A 15,181-nucleotide genomic window follows, 5' to 3' on the forward strand; every position below is an offset into this window, starting at 1 on the left:
GCGGGGTGGGGGTGGGAAGGTCGCTGGCGGTGGCGGGCCGTGAGGGGCTTTAGCGGTGGGTGTGGGAAGGGCAGGGACGGGCCGCTTCATGGGAGCCGGCGGAGGTCGGGCCGGCGTCGTTCTCGAAGGGCAGGCGGCGGCCGGAGAGGAAGCAGTTTTCCCCGAGGCCACGGCCATTGGGCGAGCCTCCTCCCTGGCGGTCATCCGGCAAGGATGGCAGCCCGGGAGGACTGGACAGTTGGAGGCGTGGCGTCCAGCAGATGGGCCAAGTGTCCCAATTGGACACTTGGCCCTTGAGTGCCACTCGGAGGAGCGAATCAGGAGCCGCTTTGCGGCTCCTGATTCGCTCCTCCGAGTTTTTATCCCAGAGTTTTTATCCCGGACAGAGCCCGCCCTAACTCCTCCCAACTTGCCCTTACTCAATTATTTAGTCCGCGGTGCCCTGCGCTGCAGGACGGTTTACAGATGTTTACTCAACCCTTTCTCCAAGAAGTTAATGACAGCATTCATGTATTCCTCCTCCATTTTTAAGCTAATTACAGTTCTATGAGTTAGGCTGAGTGGGGATTCACAGCACTACTCCTGGAATATCTCACTGCTTGAAAGAAAGAATAAGAGTTCAAAGATCCTGCTAATCTTCCTGCAAGAAATTTGATGAAATTTCATTCAAATACTTTGTATCTCTACAATGCTGTAGTTTTGTGATGAGGACTATAGTTGCCACCATCTTTTCAACTTAACTCCCAGCTGATTTAGAATGTGTTCATAAATGCTGAACAACATAAAGTTTCCTCTGCTTCATTAAACTCCAAAATGTCACTGTGCCATCTTGGGAACAAGCCACATCTCCCAAAGTGTGAAATTAGAGTCAACAGTTGTTAAGAAGACAATGCAATTGAGAAACAACAAAAAATCAAAATGAATGTATGTTCAAATTGTTTACATTTACATGACCATGTGTAGTTTAAAAATACAAATTAGCATAGATGGATGGAAGCCTGATCCTTCAGGGGGGGGCTCATTCAGTATATTGTGAAGTATATTTCAAATAAAGAAAAATAACACTGAAACTAGAGAAGAGTTAGGGAATAAGGAGATTCTATAAATCCTTTCATGAACTGAAGGCCCCAGAGTTGATGCAGTTTCTGATCTATTCCTGTATATAGTAGCAGATAGTAACACTACTTTAAAAATAAACTTCTAGGAGTTGTTTATTTATATATAGGCTGATCCTAATAAAGGTATTAACTGGAATTTTTATTTGGGCTGATCACCCATATTTGGGAATGCATGTAATTAGTATAAAAACAGATTAATTATCATTAATGGTACTTTCATATCACCAGGTATCATTTCAAGTCAAATGATTTTTAATCAGGACAGTTCTCACACATACAGGGATCATACTGAGTATTCAGTGATGTGTGTGCATAGAAGTCAATAAACCCAAATAATCCTGCTCTAATTAATCACTTCTGTAATTTTTTAAACCATATGTACATTCCAAAATAGTATCATGCACCTGCATTTGTATTGTACTGTGTAGGAAGTACTTTATGAGGTGCCTGCTAACATGTAAATCTTGTAGAAATCAGATGCTACCTTCAAAATTCTAAATATATCCTGAGTTATAACTATGAACCACAATACATATCTGACACTATCTGCTTGTAACTATAAGTCTGAGGTCTAGAAGCAGCTTTTCAAAATCAAATATTTGCGGTGAGCTCTACCATCTATATATCAAGATCCAAAGGGACAAGTAAGAAATCTACAAAGGCTCCAAGGATAGATCCTCACAATAACAGAAACCTAGCTCTGATTGTTTTTCCAGGCTTGCTGTAATCATGATGGAGAACACAGAATGATTAATTTTTTAAAAAATGTTTTGCACAGTCTGTATCTGAAATAACATTTACAATGGAATTCATTGCACAAGTTAGCCTCTTGCATTCTTTAGCCTGGAAGATCAGGGCTCAATTGTCTTGTTTGCATTCTGCTCAGGTTTCCTACATTTTCTACCAATTTTGTCTGGTTTAGGTATTGTAAAATCATGTCATTCAGTTTCTTAAGGTCTTCAATGTTCTTCTTTTCTAGTACTATTTTTCTTGATACATCATCCATCTTGTCTCCAGTATGAACTGCAAAAGCCAAGATGTAACATTTAAGTCAGTTCATTATTAAATTAACTGCAGTCCATAATGCATCATAATAATTGCTTTTTAATTTTATTTGAACACATCAAACTGTAGTAACTGCTTCAGTGCTTAGCCAGTTGATTGCTCATCCCACATATATAAACACATCCCACATGTATAAACCACTCTGAGCCTTTGGGGAGGGCGGTATATAAATATGAACAAACAAACAAATAAATATTCCTGGCAGGAGAAATGAACCAACTGCAATAGTTGGTGAACTGTGATTCTCTTGCATATGTATGCACAAATACTCGATAGCTTTAGAATAGTCATTACTAGTCATCCCCAATGTGGCACTTGCCAACAACATCCCCCCCGCGGTGAGGCGCTGGCTATGGCAGCCTGGAGCAGCTGATTCAGATGCTACTGTGCACAACCCTAGTTGGCAACCCTAATGGTTATATGTATTGTGAGAGTTGCACATGTCCAGTTCCATTAAGCACAGTTGGTAGGTTTCCAAGTACATACTTTGGCAACATCTGAAAATGTCTTGGGGTATGTTAAAAAAACTTTTCTTAGAAAGTAGGCCATTAAACTGTACACTGCCCTTTTGCTATGACCAATATCATCAGAAGCAAAGAGTAGTCACTTACCTATTAAGATTATTACGAAGGAAACAAGTGCCAAGCTGACAATTAAAGTAATGATCAGTGTGACAAAGAACCAGTTATGGCATCTCATACTGCTTTGCATCATCCAACAACCAGCACTGTCTGTGTTCTCTTGCCAAACTGCTGTAAAACAAAATCAAGAGTCTAGCATTTAATCTCCATTAATAATTTTCTTGGCCAGATGTCTATGGTTTTATGGAGGACAATATAAGAAACTATTCATAACTTTTGAAGTAGATTCAATCTCACCCTCGAAGTGACATCTAGCAACTGTAGCATCCAAAACACTGACATTTCATTTGAAATTCTGCACTAGAAAGTAAGTTTTAGAAAAATGTTAGGCTTAATCAACAGATCACCATGTAGCTTTTAAATTATAATTTGGCATGTAGGTTGACAAATTTAAGAGTGCATTCCCTGTCAGTTTTCAAAGATTGTAACAGAACATGTGGGCAGAGGTAAGTCAACCCTGTGAAACTGATATATTCAAAAGAGACCAAAACATTTATTATTATTATTATTATTATTTAATTTTTAGACCGCCCTTCTCCCAATAGGTCTCAGGGCGGTTTACAACATAAATAGTTAAAACACAATAAAATCCCCATAAAAACCCCAATTAACATCAGCAAAAGTTACATATAACATATAGCGGCGGTGGTCACAATTCTGATCTTAGTTCAGCCTGGTGGAGACAATAATATTCAGAAGAGGGGGGCACCAATACAATAGATCTAACAATGATCTCGATGTTAGAGATCTCAATATTGGAGGGGATCCTCTGATGGATTAGTGGGAGAGCTGCCCTGGCCTCAACCATATGCCTGGCGGAAAAGCTCCATCTTACAGATAGCTGTAAGATAGCTGTCTTTAACAAATAGCTAGTTCAAGTGTTACAGATCTTCTGGCTTTAGGTGATAACCTCTGCCTGACTGTAGACAAAGGTCAACCCTCTATGTTGTTCTTACTGGATTTATCTGCAGCCTTTGATACAACAGCATGGAACTTAACTTGTGGGATTTCACAGAGTGCAATTCTGTCTCCCATGTTTTTAAATTTATATGTACTACCGTTAGGACAAATAATTCATAGTTTGGGGGTTGGATGTCATCAATATGCTGATACTACTCAGCTCTATATATCATCCAGATCTTCTGATGATGCTGTAGAGGTCCTGAATTGCTGCCTGCAGTGGTTAACTTACTAAAAGTGAGTAAATTGAAACTAAACTCTGAAAAGACAGAAGTAATGCTATTTGGGAAGGCAGAGGCTTTAAAGCAGGGGTAGTCAACCTGTGGTCCTCCAGATGTTCATGGACTACAATTTGCTGGCAGGGGCTCATGGGAATTGTAGTCCATGAACAACTGGAGGACCACAGGTTGACTACCCCTGCTTTAAAGGACATTGTCCTCCCCACTTTTGATGGAGTTCAGCTGACCCTTGCTGACTCAGTTAAAAGTCTTGGGATCATACTTAATCCAGCTGTATTACTAGAGCAGCAGTTACTATTACTAGAGCAGCTGCAAAAAAGGATTTCTTCCAGCTCAGCCTAACCTGTAAAATGGCCTCATACCTTGATATATCTGATTTGGCCATGTCACAGTAACATCGATGCTAGAATGCTGCAATGCACTACATGTTGGTCTCCATTCAAAATCAATTTAGAAACTCCAACTGGTCCAGAATGCTGAAACTCAACTATTAGTGGGAGCAAGATGGAACAGGCATATTACTCTCATTCTGCAAATCTTTCTTTCGTTGTCCATTTGATACCAAGTCTTGGTCCCTCTTATAGGACCGCTTCTCTCTCTGTTTCTGCAAGTGCCAACCTACAATTGGACAAAATCAATAGCTGACCATATACATGTTTTTTGTTGTGGCTCTGACCTATTTCACTCTGCCCAAGTTGTTAGCCTTCATGAGGAAGTCAGAAAAGCTCCCTCTCCTAGCCTTCCAACAAGCTATGGAAAACTGAAGTATTCAAGAGGGCTTTACTGCACAGATAATAAGGCCACACACAAAAAAATGGTTTCACAAACCTACTTGGATAAATGTTCGGGAAATGTGGTCTTTTCTGCTATACAGTATATTGTAAGTAGGATCCTATTATGTAATTTCTGTGCCGCTTACTATGTCATAATACTTATGCTATGCTCCTGTTTTTTCTAGTGGTTTATAGTCTTCTAGTATTCTAATGCAGTAGTTATTGACTATCCCATCTCATTTTGTTGACTGTATTGTCTCAATATGTATAATCCACCTGGAGTGAGAAAGATAGACTATAATGAGAAAGATAGACTATAGTGAGAAAGATAGACTATAAATAACACAAATAAATAAATACTTTGAATTGTGCCTAGATGATAATGGGTGGCCAACAAAATTTTTAACTACTGTTAGGATATGTTTCTGACCACTAGTCCCTGTCAGAATCAAGGCCATAACGTTCTGCAACAGCCCAAGCTGCATGAAGTGTCATCATGTACCCATAAAGCACCCATAAAGCCACCTAGTATCAAAGTAATTCCCAAAAGGATGAATGTGGTTGTTTGGATAAGCTGAAGAAAAAGATCACAATAATCTTACATGGTTTCATGTTACATTTGAACTGAACCTCAGTATTTACTGTATTTATATACTTTGCCTGAGTCCTTGCCTTGTCTTTACTACCCAGTGTCTGTGAACCCTATTCCACATTGCCCAAGTTGTTAGTCTTTAAGGGTACCAGCAGACTTGGCTTCATATTGCTGCAGCAGATTAATATAGCTACCCCTCTGGAGCTAGTATTATACGTCATTCTCCTTACAGCTTTGATGACCTAGCTGGCCTAGGAAGATTTCCAGGCAGTTCTCACTTCCCCATCATTGAAAGTCTTCCTCCATTTAATAGTTCCCCCTTCCCATTTCCTGTGTCGTCATAATAAATACATTATGCATTAAATTCCACGACTTCTGATACTTCTTCCCTGATACAATAATAAACTTTGAAATACTACTGATGTGGACTTTCAAACACAGTAAGCCAATGGTAGAATTCTTGATAAATGTCTCTTGTCCATTCTGCCTACTAAACAGTTTTTACTAAGTGAACTGGCTAAGGGTATTAAAGTTCTGTAAATAATCAATGAGCAAGGAACCCTGCCAAGCTGCTAGCAGTGTATTCCTTTTATGTTATCGTCCCCCTTGCATCTTTATCATCTTTAGCCACTTATTTCAAAAGTTGGTTTAAAATTATTCCTAGCATGCTATTTTTATATTAGTTAGAAGATGCTAAGTCACTAAATAGAACTGCAGTTGTATGTGTGGCTGAAACATCAGTTCTGGTATTTCTCATTTTTCTATTGTTAAAAATCTGATGTTCTTCAGATTAAAAGCATGTCACATATACCCGTCACATCAAACCCTACACAGCTTGGTGTAGTGGTTAGAAGTGTGGACTTCTAATCTGGCAAGCCAGGTTTGATTCTGTGCTCCCCCACATGCAACCAGCTGGGTGACCTTGGGTTTGTCACGGCACTGATAAAGCTGTTCTGACCAAGCAGTGATATCAGGGTTCTCTCAGCCACCTGATATCTGCCACCTGTTTGTTGTGGGGAAAGGAAAGGCAAATGTAAGCCGCCTTGAGACTCCTTTGGGTAGAGAAAAGTGGCATATAAGAACCAACTCTTCTTCTTTTCTAACATGAGCTTGCTATTTTGAAATCTGATCTGTGCAAAGCAGCTGATAGCTATAAAGAGCATTTGCCTGCATATTAAGAGGGAAACAATTTCAGCAGCCATGGTTTTATTCCTGAAACCACAAACTGGACAGCAGCCCTTTTGAAGTCAAAAGGCTTACAAACAAAAGACTCTAAAATGCATGTCTTAAAACTCTTGGTATGCAAATTCTACTGCAAAAAAATGAATTCACCCATTTTGAAAGCCAATTGGATCTTTTCACTGAGTGGCACCAAATAATACCATTCAAACAAACAAACTACCATGATGTGATGCAGACAGGATAGACTTTCTGCAGAAAGTCTTTCTGCATAGAATTAAGAAGTCATTAGTCACTTTTTGCATGTATTTTTATATGGTTCCCAAGAAAACATATATTTGGAACCCGACGGTTATCATTTCCCAGTCATTTCCTGTTGCCCTGGAAGTAGTTTCACCAATTATTTACTTGACATTTCTCTCTGGGGGTTCCATGCTTTTGGACAAACATACTGCATACCTTTTTTAACATCCCTGAGGCACCAAGACCATTTCTGCACTAAGAACTTAGCTGCCCTGGCTCTTCTGTAGGAGCACAAATCTGGGACGGTCGAGGTGCACCAAGCCAAATGCTCCCTTGTGCAGGAGCAGGAAGAAGCTGGGCAACCTGCCCTGACTCAAACTCCAGCCTGCAGCCCGGCACAAAGCTTTGAATGAGTGAACAGTTCAATAGGCACTTTTTTCACAAAATCTCTCATGGTTCCAGTCTGTTTTTGATATTATCCTTAGACTAGCATTAGGAAATAAAGGAATGTTAGTTAAGAGAGCCAGTTCGGTGTAGTGGTTAGGAGTGCGGACTTCTAATGTGGCATGCCAGGTTTGATTCTGCGCTCCCCCACATGCAACCAGCTGGGAGGTCTTGGGCTCACCACGGCACTGATGAAACTGTTCTGACCAAGCAGTGATATCAGGGCTCTCTCAGCCTCACCCACCTCACAGGGTGTCTGTTGTGGGGAGAGGAAAGGGAAGGCACCTGGAGTACTGTGTGCAGTTCTGGAGGCCTCACTTCAAGAAGGATGCAGATAAAATTGAAAGGGTACAGAGGAGAGCGATGAAGATGATCTGGGGCCAAGCCCTATGAAGATAGGTTGAGGGACTTGGGAATGTTCAGCCTGGAGAAAAGGAGGTTGAGAGGGGACATGATAGCCCTCTTTAAGTATTTGAAAGGTTGTCACTTGGAGGAGGGCAGGATGCTGTTTCCGTTGGCTGCAGAGGACAGGACATGCAATAATGGGGTTAAACTACAAGTACAACAATATAAGCTAGATATCAGGAAAAAAAATTTTCACAGTCAGAATAGTTCAGCAGTGGAATAGGCTGCCTAAGGAGGTGGTGAACTCCCCCTCACTGGCAGTCTTCAAGCAAAGGTTGGATACACACTTTTCTTGGATGCTTTAGGATACTTAGGGCTGATCCTGCGTTGAGCAGGGGGTTGGACTAGATGGCCTGTATGGCCCCTTCCTACTCTATGATTCTAAGGCGACTGTAAGCCGCTTTGAGCCTCCTTTGGGTAGGGAAAAGCGGCATATAAGCACCAACTCTTCTTCTTCTTAATAGGTACCTTGTTTCTGGAATGAACAGAAAACACTTGATATTAGTGCTAGTTGAAAGTAGATTCTCACCATAATCAATAGCATCTCTTGAATGTCTAGTATATAATATTTTACTAGCATATTATATTATAGCATATAAATATTCTTTCCATAATTTTACAGCCTCCTGGTTAATTGGAAATAAACTGTTCAGTAACTTGTATTTTACTTGTAGCCTTTAGCCAGTTGTCTTACATACATCCTTATTGTAAGCCAAAGACAACCCAACATATTCTGCATCTGTTCAAAAATCACAGTATGGAATGTTGCCAGGAAACTGTATGTTCTAAAACGCTTACTAAAAACAGTAAGGGAGTTGAGGAGCTAAAAATAGCCTTGTTGCCATGTGTACATTAGATACAAATATACAAGAGAAATAAAATTAGGATGGAATAGTTTTAAACAGAATTATCTGTTGAAATTACATGGAAAACATAATTGACTTGCTTGTTCATTTGAACCCCACTGAGGAAATGCAGTTCTTAGAATGGATTGCATTTGTTCCTCTTTAAAAGAAAAATCCATTGCTCTGTTGTTAAGAGAATCATCAGGGGGTAGAACAAGGTGATAATTCCAATTTATTTCATTAATTCACTGGAAAATAAATAGCAGTAATAACTTCCAGAGCAGAACAACGATTCACATTTCAAACAGCTAATTAAAAGTTGAACAGGAAAGCTCCTTGATCATAGATTCATAAGCAGTGAATAGGAAAGCATTTGACTAATTTATCAAGAGGCACATCGTAACAGAATTTCAGATGGCAATAGAACATCTATGGAAAGATATCAGTTATCTACAACCCATCCTGGATACTTACATATATCTCACATAACTTTGGTTGTAAGCCTATATATACTTATAGTCAACAAAAGCAAATAGACTAGCAAAGTGACCAGACCCACCTGCAACCGTTCCAGATAGCAACTTTATCCCCATTTCTACTCAGGTTACAGTATTATAGAGCCTAATAATGTTCATAACATAATCAGAGATTCAATAAATCATAGTTTGACATGGTACCTAAGGAACCTGTTAACTGTTTTGCTGTTTACATGATGGTGGGGGAGGGAGGGAGCAAGTCTCTGTACAAAAATATAAATGGGCAAAAAAACAAAACCAAATAAAAATGATTCAGAAAGATCATTTCATTTCCCCAAGATACCCTTATACTGATCTAAAAGACAGAAATTTGTGATGTCCGCGCATTTCAGGTGAATGCTTGCTCACAGATTATTAATGATACTAGGCTTTGAAAGGGTTGGCTGTGGCGGCGGCCCCTGTAACCCCCTCATGTCCTCCTGGCCACCCCCCTCCACCGCCCAGGCCGCTCCCCGCCGAACTCCAGCCAATCGGGTAATGGGCCAATCGGAAGCCTTTGTGCCTTCCGATTGGCCCCTCACCCAAATAGCTGTAATTCTTGTCAGTCCGGGTGAGGGGCCAATGGAAAGGCGTAAAGCGCCTTCCGATTGGCCCCTCACCCGGACTGGCCCCGCCCACTCAGGCCTTAACCACTTATGAATACCACTCCCAGCGGTTTAAGACTAGCAACAAGGCCTGTTGTATCTTACAATACTATGGGCCCTAGGCCCCCTTTCCCCCACCACGGCAGGCCAGCCAAGGCCTTCCCCCCTGCCACCCCCAAAAGTCCTGCCATGGCCTTGGCAGGCGTTTTCAGGGGGGAGCGTTGGGGAGGCAGTCCACTCTCCCCTGCACCACCCCAGGCAGCCCTGCCAAAGTCTGGCAAGGCCACAGCAGGAGTGCTGGTGGGAGCACTGCCCTACTCCTTGTGCCCTACTTCTACCTACTCCTCCTACCCACTCCTACTCCTCTTGCCCTACTCCTCCTACCCACACTGCCCCCAGCTGCAGTCCCTGGCCCTCCACCTTCCCTCCCAGCTCCAGCTGCCTGCCTTACCAGTGGCTGGCATTTCTTCCATATGGAAGATGTTGGAGGGGAACGTGGTTCCCCTGGTTGGCCATTCATTGGAGAGATGGCCAATCAGGGATGGGACAGCCAAGACAGCCCGACTGGTGATTAGGTGAGGAGTCCATCTCTTCCCAGTCCCATCTTACCATTTTATTAAGCCGTTCGGATTTTATAAATGCATGTCATCCAAGAAAGTAAAAAGATGAAATAGAAGGCAGGATTGCTCCATTTTTAACGGTTCTGTACAAGATGGAATTTCAGCAGATGCACCCATTATAGTTCCCCTTACTTAGCTGCCTGTTTGGTTCCAGTGCAGCCCTCAATGGGTTTAGACTGATCTAAATGCATAAGATTGAACTGTTCATCTGAGCTGCATACATGCTGAACTTCACACATTTAAAAAGGGAGTATGTGTCTGTTCTCTGCTACATAATTTCATTTACTTGCCTAGAAATAGGGTTCCTATCCTACAATCCTAGAATATGCCTTGAACAGGAATGAGTGCTGCAATGGCATAGCTGTTTTGAGATCAGTGGTGGCCTTTTGTTAAAATGCACCAAGAAATGGGACATTTTTCTTTAAACATTCAGGGAACTTAAATAGGTTACAGAATAGGTAACATTACTTTGGGATCATGAGAGCATACATACTTTGATGCGGAGACCGAACCACACAAAGACGCTGTTCATTTAAGTTGTTTAAGGAATCAACCATGTAAAGTTTTCCTTCTTCATGACAGTTTCGTAAGTCAGTTTCAAGAGAAGAGCTCTCCGTCATACCTGAGAGACAAGAGCATGGTTACTATTTAATAAGTTTGGGAAATGATTCAGATAAAATACGAGCCTCTTCAGTGGTGACTACACTAGAACAGAAAGTAGAATGGGAAATCATTCAAAAAGGCACAATTGTTATAGGGCTTTTGTACCATGATTTCTGGATTAATCCACTGAGATGGAAGACAATTTGCCATGATAGTTGAACATGTCATACTTCAACCCAACATGGAAGAACTTAATCTGAATAGCAAGATATTCTACATCACCTTGAGACATTTGAACAACCATAAGCCATGAATGTTATTGAATCTAAACTTTCTCACTTATTCTGTTGCAAATATAACCCTTGTAAAAGTATTTATTATTAAAAAGTGTGTTACATGTTTTCACCGGCATAGTGGGCCTAGTCTAACCACACTGCGCTCAGAGAGGCTGGATGGGTGGTTGCCTGGCAACAAGGCAGGAGATGCACTCCAAGAGAGAACAGCAGCCAGAAAAGAAGCTTAGGAGTCTTTCCTCCTGATAGTGTAGAGAATTTCTAAAGAAGTAGTTCCTCGGGAAAACTGACTATGGAGTTAGCAGAGTTATAGCCATCTTCTGGAGTGAGCTGTCAGTCCTCAGAGAGTGTGGCTTCTAGGTGACTGTGAGATAAAGTGGCTTCTCGGCTACTGTAAGGAAAAGCGGCCAGAAGACTCCCTTCTCTTTTTGCCTTTAATTTCAGACTGTCATTGTAATTTTTATTCATGCTGTTTGTTAAATGTCCCAGTCTGATTGTTTCCTCACTTTTCAATATACATTGTTTATAGTTCGATGACACCTTTAAGACCAACAAAGTTTTATTCAGAGTGTGAGCTTTTGTGTGCATACACACTTCCTCAGATACAATATAACGTAACTGAAGTAATCAGTTCAAAGTAATCAGTTCAAAGAGTGTAAGAGTAAGAAAGAACCCAAAACACACCACTTAACCCAGCACACATCATTCAACTGGGCCCAGCCTTGACACGAGTAATACACATCCAGATCTTCTGCTATGGGGTGGTTTAAACCACTGCACAGCAGAAGCTGTCCCCAAGATCTGCATGAGGCTGGGAGACCTCCCTGCCCCATGCAGACCTGATTAGGAGGGATTCTTTTGTGGGGTGGCTTAAACTGCTGCACAGCAGAAGTTGTCCCCAGGATCTGTGTGCAAGAGGGAAGTCTCTCACTGACACATGAAGACCTGAGAGGATCAGCTGAGACAGCAGGAGCTGAGAACTCTCACCATCACTATTGGTATAAGTTTGAACTGATTACTTCCATTCCATTATATTGTGTGCATATACATGAAAGTTCATACCTTGAATAAAACTTTGAGGGTTTTAAAGGTGCCACTGGACTCTACATTTGCTCTGTTGTTTCAGACCAATAAGAGCCTCTTGTGGTGCAGAGTGGTAAGGCAGCGACATGCTGTCTGAAGCTGTCTGCCCATGAGGTTAGGAGTTCAATCCCAGCAGCCGGCTCAAGGTTGACTCAGCCTTCCATCCTTCCGAGGTTGGTAAAATGAGTACCCAGCTTGCTGGGGGGTAAACAGTAATGACTGGGGAAGGCACTGGCAAACCACCCTGTATTGAGTCTGCCAAGAAAACGCTGGAGGGCATCACCCCAAGGGTCAGACATGACCCGGTGCTTGCACAGGGGATACATTTACTTTTACCTTCAGACCAATACGGCTACCCACTTGACCACTAATCTGGCTGTTTTAAGTGAGTGAATGTAAAGATTTGTATCAAAAACTGGAACAGGCTTTCATAGACCTGCTCCAGTCATAGCTTACTTAACTAGGTTTATCATGTGGACTAGAAATTGAATGCACTCATAGGAAATGACTGTCAGGCAAAGTCTTTAAAGATTATGTCATTTGGATTCTGTAGCTTCATGTTGGCAAATGGGAAAAGCTAGAGGCTCAGAACAGAAGATGATGCATTCAATTCAGCTGTGTAACTAATTGGTACTTAAATGCACATGACATGACACATAACATGCACATGACACAGGCTATTTCAGGTACATAACATGTTGCAGTATTTGTATAATTTGATCATATCCTTTGTTGTGTGTAGAATTTAATCTATACACATACACAGAAAGAATTGAATCATTAAAAATAAAGTTTTTGCTCATTAAAATAAAGTTTTTGAAGCCTTTTTTACTCTGGCCAACTACTGAGGATGCTTTGGGTAGCCTAGTCTTAAACTGTCTACTGCTTTTTGACTGAAAACTTAGTTTTGCAACTCAGCTGGATTATTGCTCCCTTAAGGAAATACCATATGAGGAACGGAGTAATGTCAAACAGCCATGTCATTCTTGCTATTTTGTGGTTTCTCCTATGAAGTCCATGACCAGCTGTACAGCTTATCAGTGGGCAGGGCCAGTACACTAACAGACAATGTACACTAATAAACAATGTCTGCTTCTGCAGTGTTCCAAAGACTGAACATTAATATTAATGGCCTTGGCTTTTTCAAGGCACTGGTTTCACAGTGTCTTTCAATAGAGAGTTGTAAAGCAAGAGTTAGGAAAGAGATTTCTCCTTAATTCAGGTCTATTGTAAATAGTAATTAGAGAGACACTCTCTTATATACTTTAGAGACTTGCTAAACCAAACAAGAAGATGTTCCTGTGCTTGGAAAGAAAGTAGACAATGAGAGCATTCCTTCTCTCAGGAATATAAAGTTCCTGACATTCCCATGAGTGAGTCATAGTCATTTGTCATTGCTCATGTCCTATTACAACTTTCAGCAAACATTTGCTCAGGGCACAGATCCTAGTACAAAAAAGTAACTGAAAGCTTTTGTTAACCAAATAGTACATCTATTCTTGATAGTTTTAAATCATAATCACCTGGAAGTTACTTACCCCTAGACAATGTTCTGCTAACCTCCTGTTCAAAAGAATTCTAGTATCAGGTTCCTGCAGAAACACGCTGGTCCCTTTGTCCTCTAGAAATCCATTGAGTGTCTCCTCTGAAACCAGAAGCTCAGCTGTCACAGAGTGTCCTTTCAATCTATATTTAGTATTCAAGTTGTCAAGTTTCAAATATTTTGTTTCAGTTCTGTATACAGAGGCATAAACGTAACATTCATAATACTAGAATTAAAGCCTGTTGTAGCTGATACAACAGGCGCTAGCAGGGGGGGAAGGGGGAAAATAGCAAATAGAGAAGGAGGTAGAGAGTGATTAAGATAGAGCTTGGCATTGGGAAGACTAAGGGGAGGGGTTGTCCAGTCTGTAAGCGCATGAGGTTGAATGTGTGTGTTGTTGGGGGGGTTGTGATGGCGTGGCGACAGACGTGGGTGTGGAGAGATGGGTGTCAAGTACCTGAGGTTTGGAATGTTAGTTGAGTGTGGGGGAGGACTGACCCTTGGAAATTGTGGCATAGTGATTACAGATGAGCTTTTAAGAGCCATGTCTTCAGATATGTGAAGGGAAAATCAGACTGGAGACTCTTCTTAGGGGGAGATTACATGGCAATCAATTCCACCGAGTTCTGTATTCAACCTCATTTACCTGCTCATGTGAATTAGGCCACAGACACCAAAATGTCCCCCTGTCCTAATCCACATGGGGTAGTCACAGTACACAGGTGTCCACTCTGCTTTCTGTCTCCATTTTTCTTAATGTTGACATGTTATGTGCCCACATGCTTCTTTCACTGTTGCCCCTTAGAACACCTGGATTTTTGTAAACTGCTGTTTACTACCAAAAGGCGTCTCGGGCCACAGTGACCCAGCAAGCCTCAAGTCTCTCTAAAACAGTTTAAAATTGCCTTCACTTCCTCTCCCCATAGCAGACTCCCCATGAGGGAGGTGGGGTACAGAGCTCTGAGAACTGGGAGTGGGCCGCTGTCAACCAGCAGGCCACAGGTCTCTAAGCAGTTTCCAATTGCTTTCCCTTTCTCTCCCCATAACAGACACCCTGTGAGGGAGGTGGAGCTGAGAGAACTCAGAGCTGGGAATGGTCCACAGCGGCCTCAGGCGTCTCTAAGCAGTTTAAAATTCCCTTCCTCTCCCAATAGGCACCCTGTGAGGGAGGGCTGCTAGGGAGGGCAGCGAGCATAGGGGCCAGCCCAATGGTAAAATATTGAGAAAGGCTGGTTTAGATGATGCTGAATAAAGTAAAAAATATTCAGCATTTATTTGGCCCTGCCCGAAGCAACATTTGAAATAATGTAGATTTACAGGAAAGGGGCCTTTTTCAGTTGTCATGCAACAGTGAAATTCCCTTGGTGCTCACTTCTAGTAAACAAGCCTTCAGTTAAGTCCGTGCTTCATTTTGC

General features: G+C 41.6%; 1 protein-coding gene across 3 annotated transcripts; it reads right to left on the reverse strand.

The window, feature by feature from the left end:
- Positions 1-972: 972 nt before the first annotated feature.
- LSMEM1 (leucine rich single-pass membrane protein 1) lies at positions 973-14,577 on the reverse strand. 3 transcript variants are annotated; one of them, XM_077338505.1, is made up of 4 exons: positions 11,130-11,658; positions 10,738-10,866; positions 2,795-2,932; positions 973-2,141 (listed from the first exon to the last, which is right to left on the reverse strand). In XM_077338505.1, the coding sequence occupies exons 1-4, from the start codon at positions 11,149-11,151 to the stop codon at positions 1,957-1,959; spliced, it is 474 nt and encodes a 157-aa protein (XP_077194620.1). In that variant the 5' UTR covers positions 11,152-11,658; the 3' UTR covers positions 973-1,956. The 3 variants fall into 3 exon arrangements, with proteins under 3 accessions (XP_077194620.1, XP_077194619.1, XP_077194621.1); XM_077338504.1 differs by having other exon boundaries at positions 975-2,141; positions 2,795-2,935; positions 11,130-11,646; XM_077338506.1 differs by lacking the exon at positions 11,130-11,658 and adding an exon at positions 13,762-14,577 and having other exon boundaries at positions 976-2,141; positions 2,795-2,935.
- Positions 14,578-15,181: the final 604 nt, after the last annotated feature.

Source organism: Paroedura picta, chromosome 5 (genome assembly GCF_049243985.1).
Source record: "Paroedura picta isolate Pp20150507F chromosome 5, Ppicta_v3.0, whole genome shotgun sequence".
NCBI classification, from domain to species: domain Eukaryota; kingdom Metazoa; phylum Chordata; class Lepidosauria; order Squamata; family Gekkonidae; genus Paroedura; species Paroedura picta.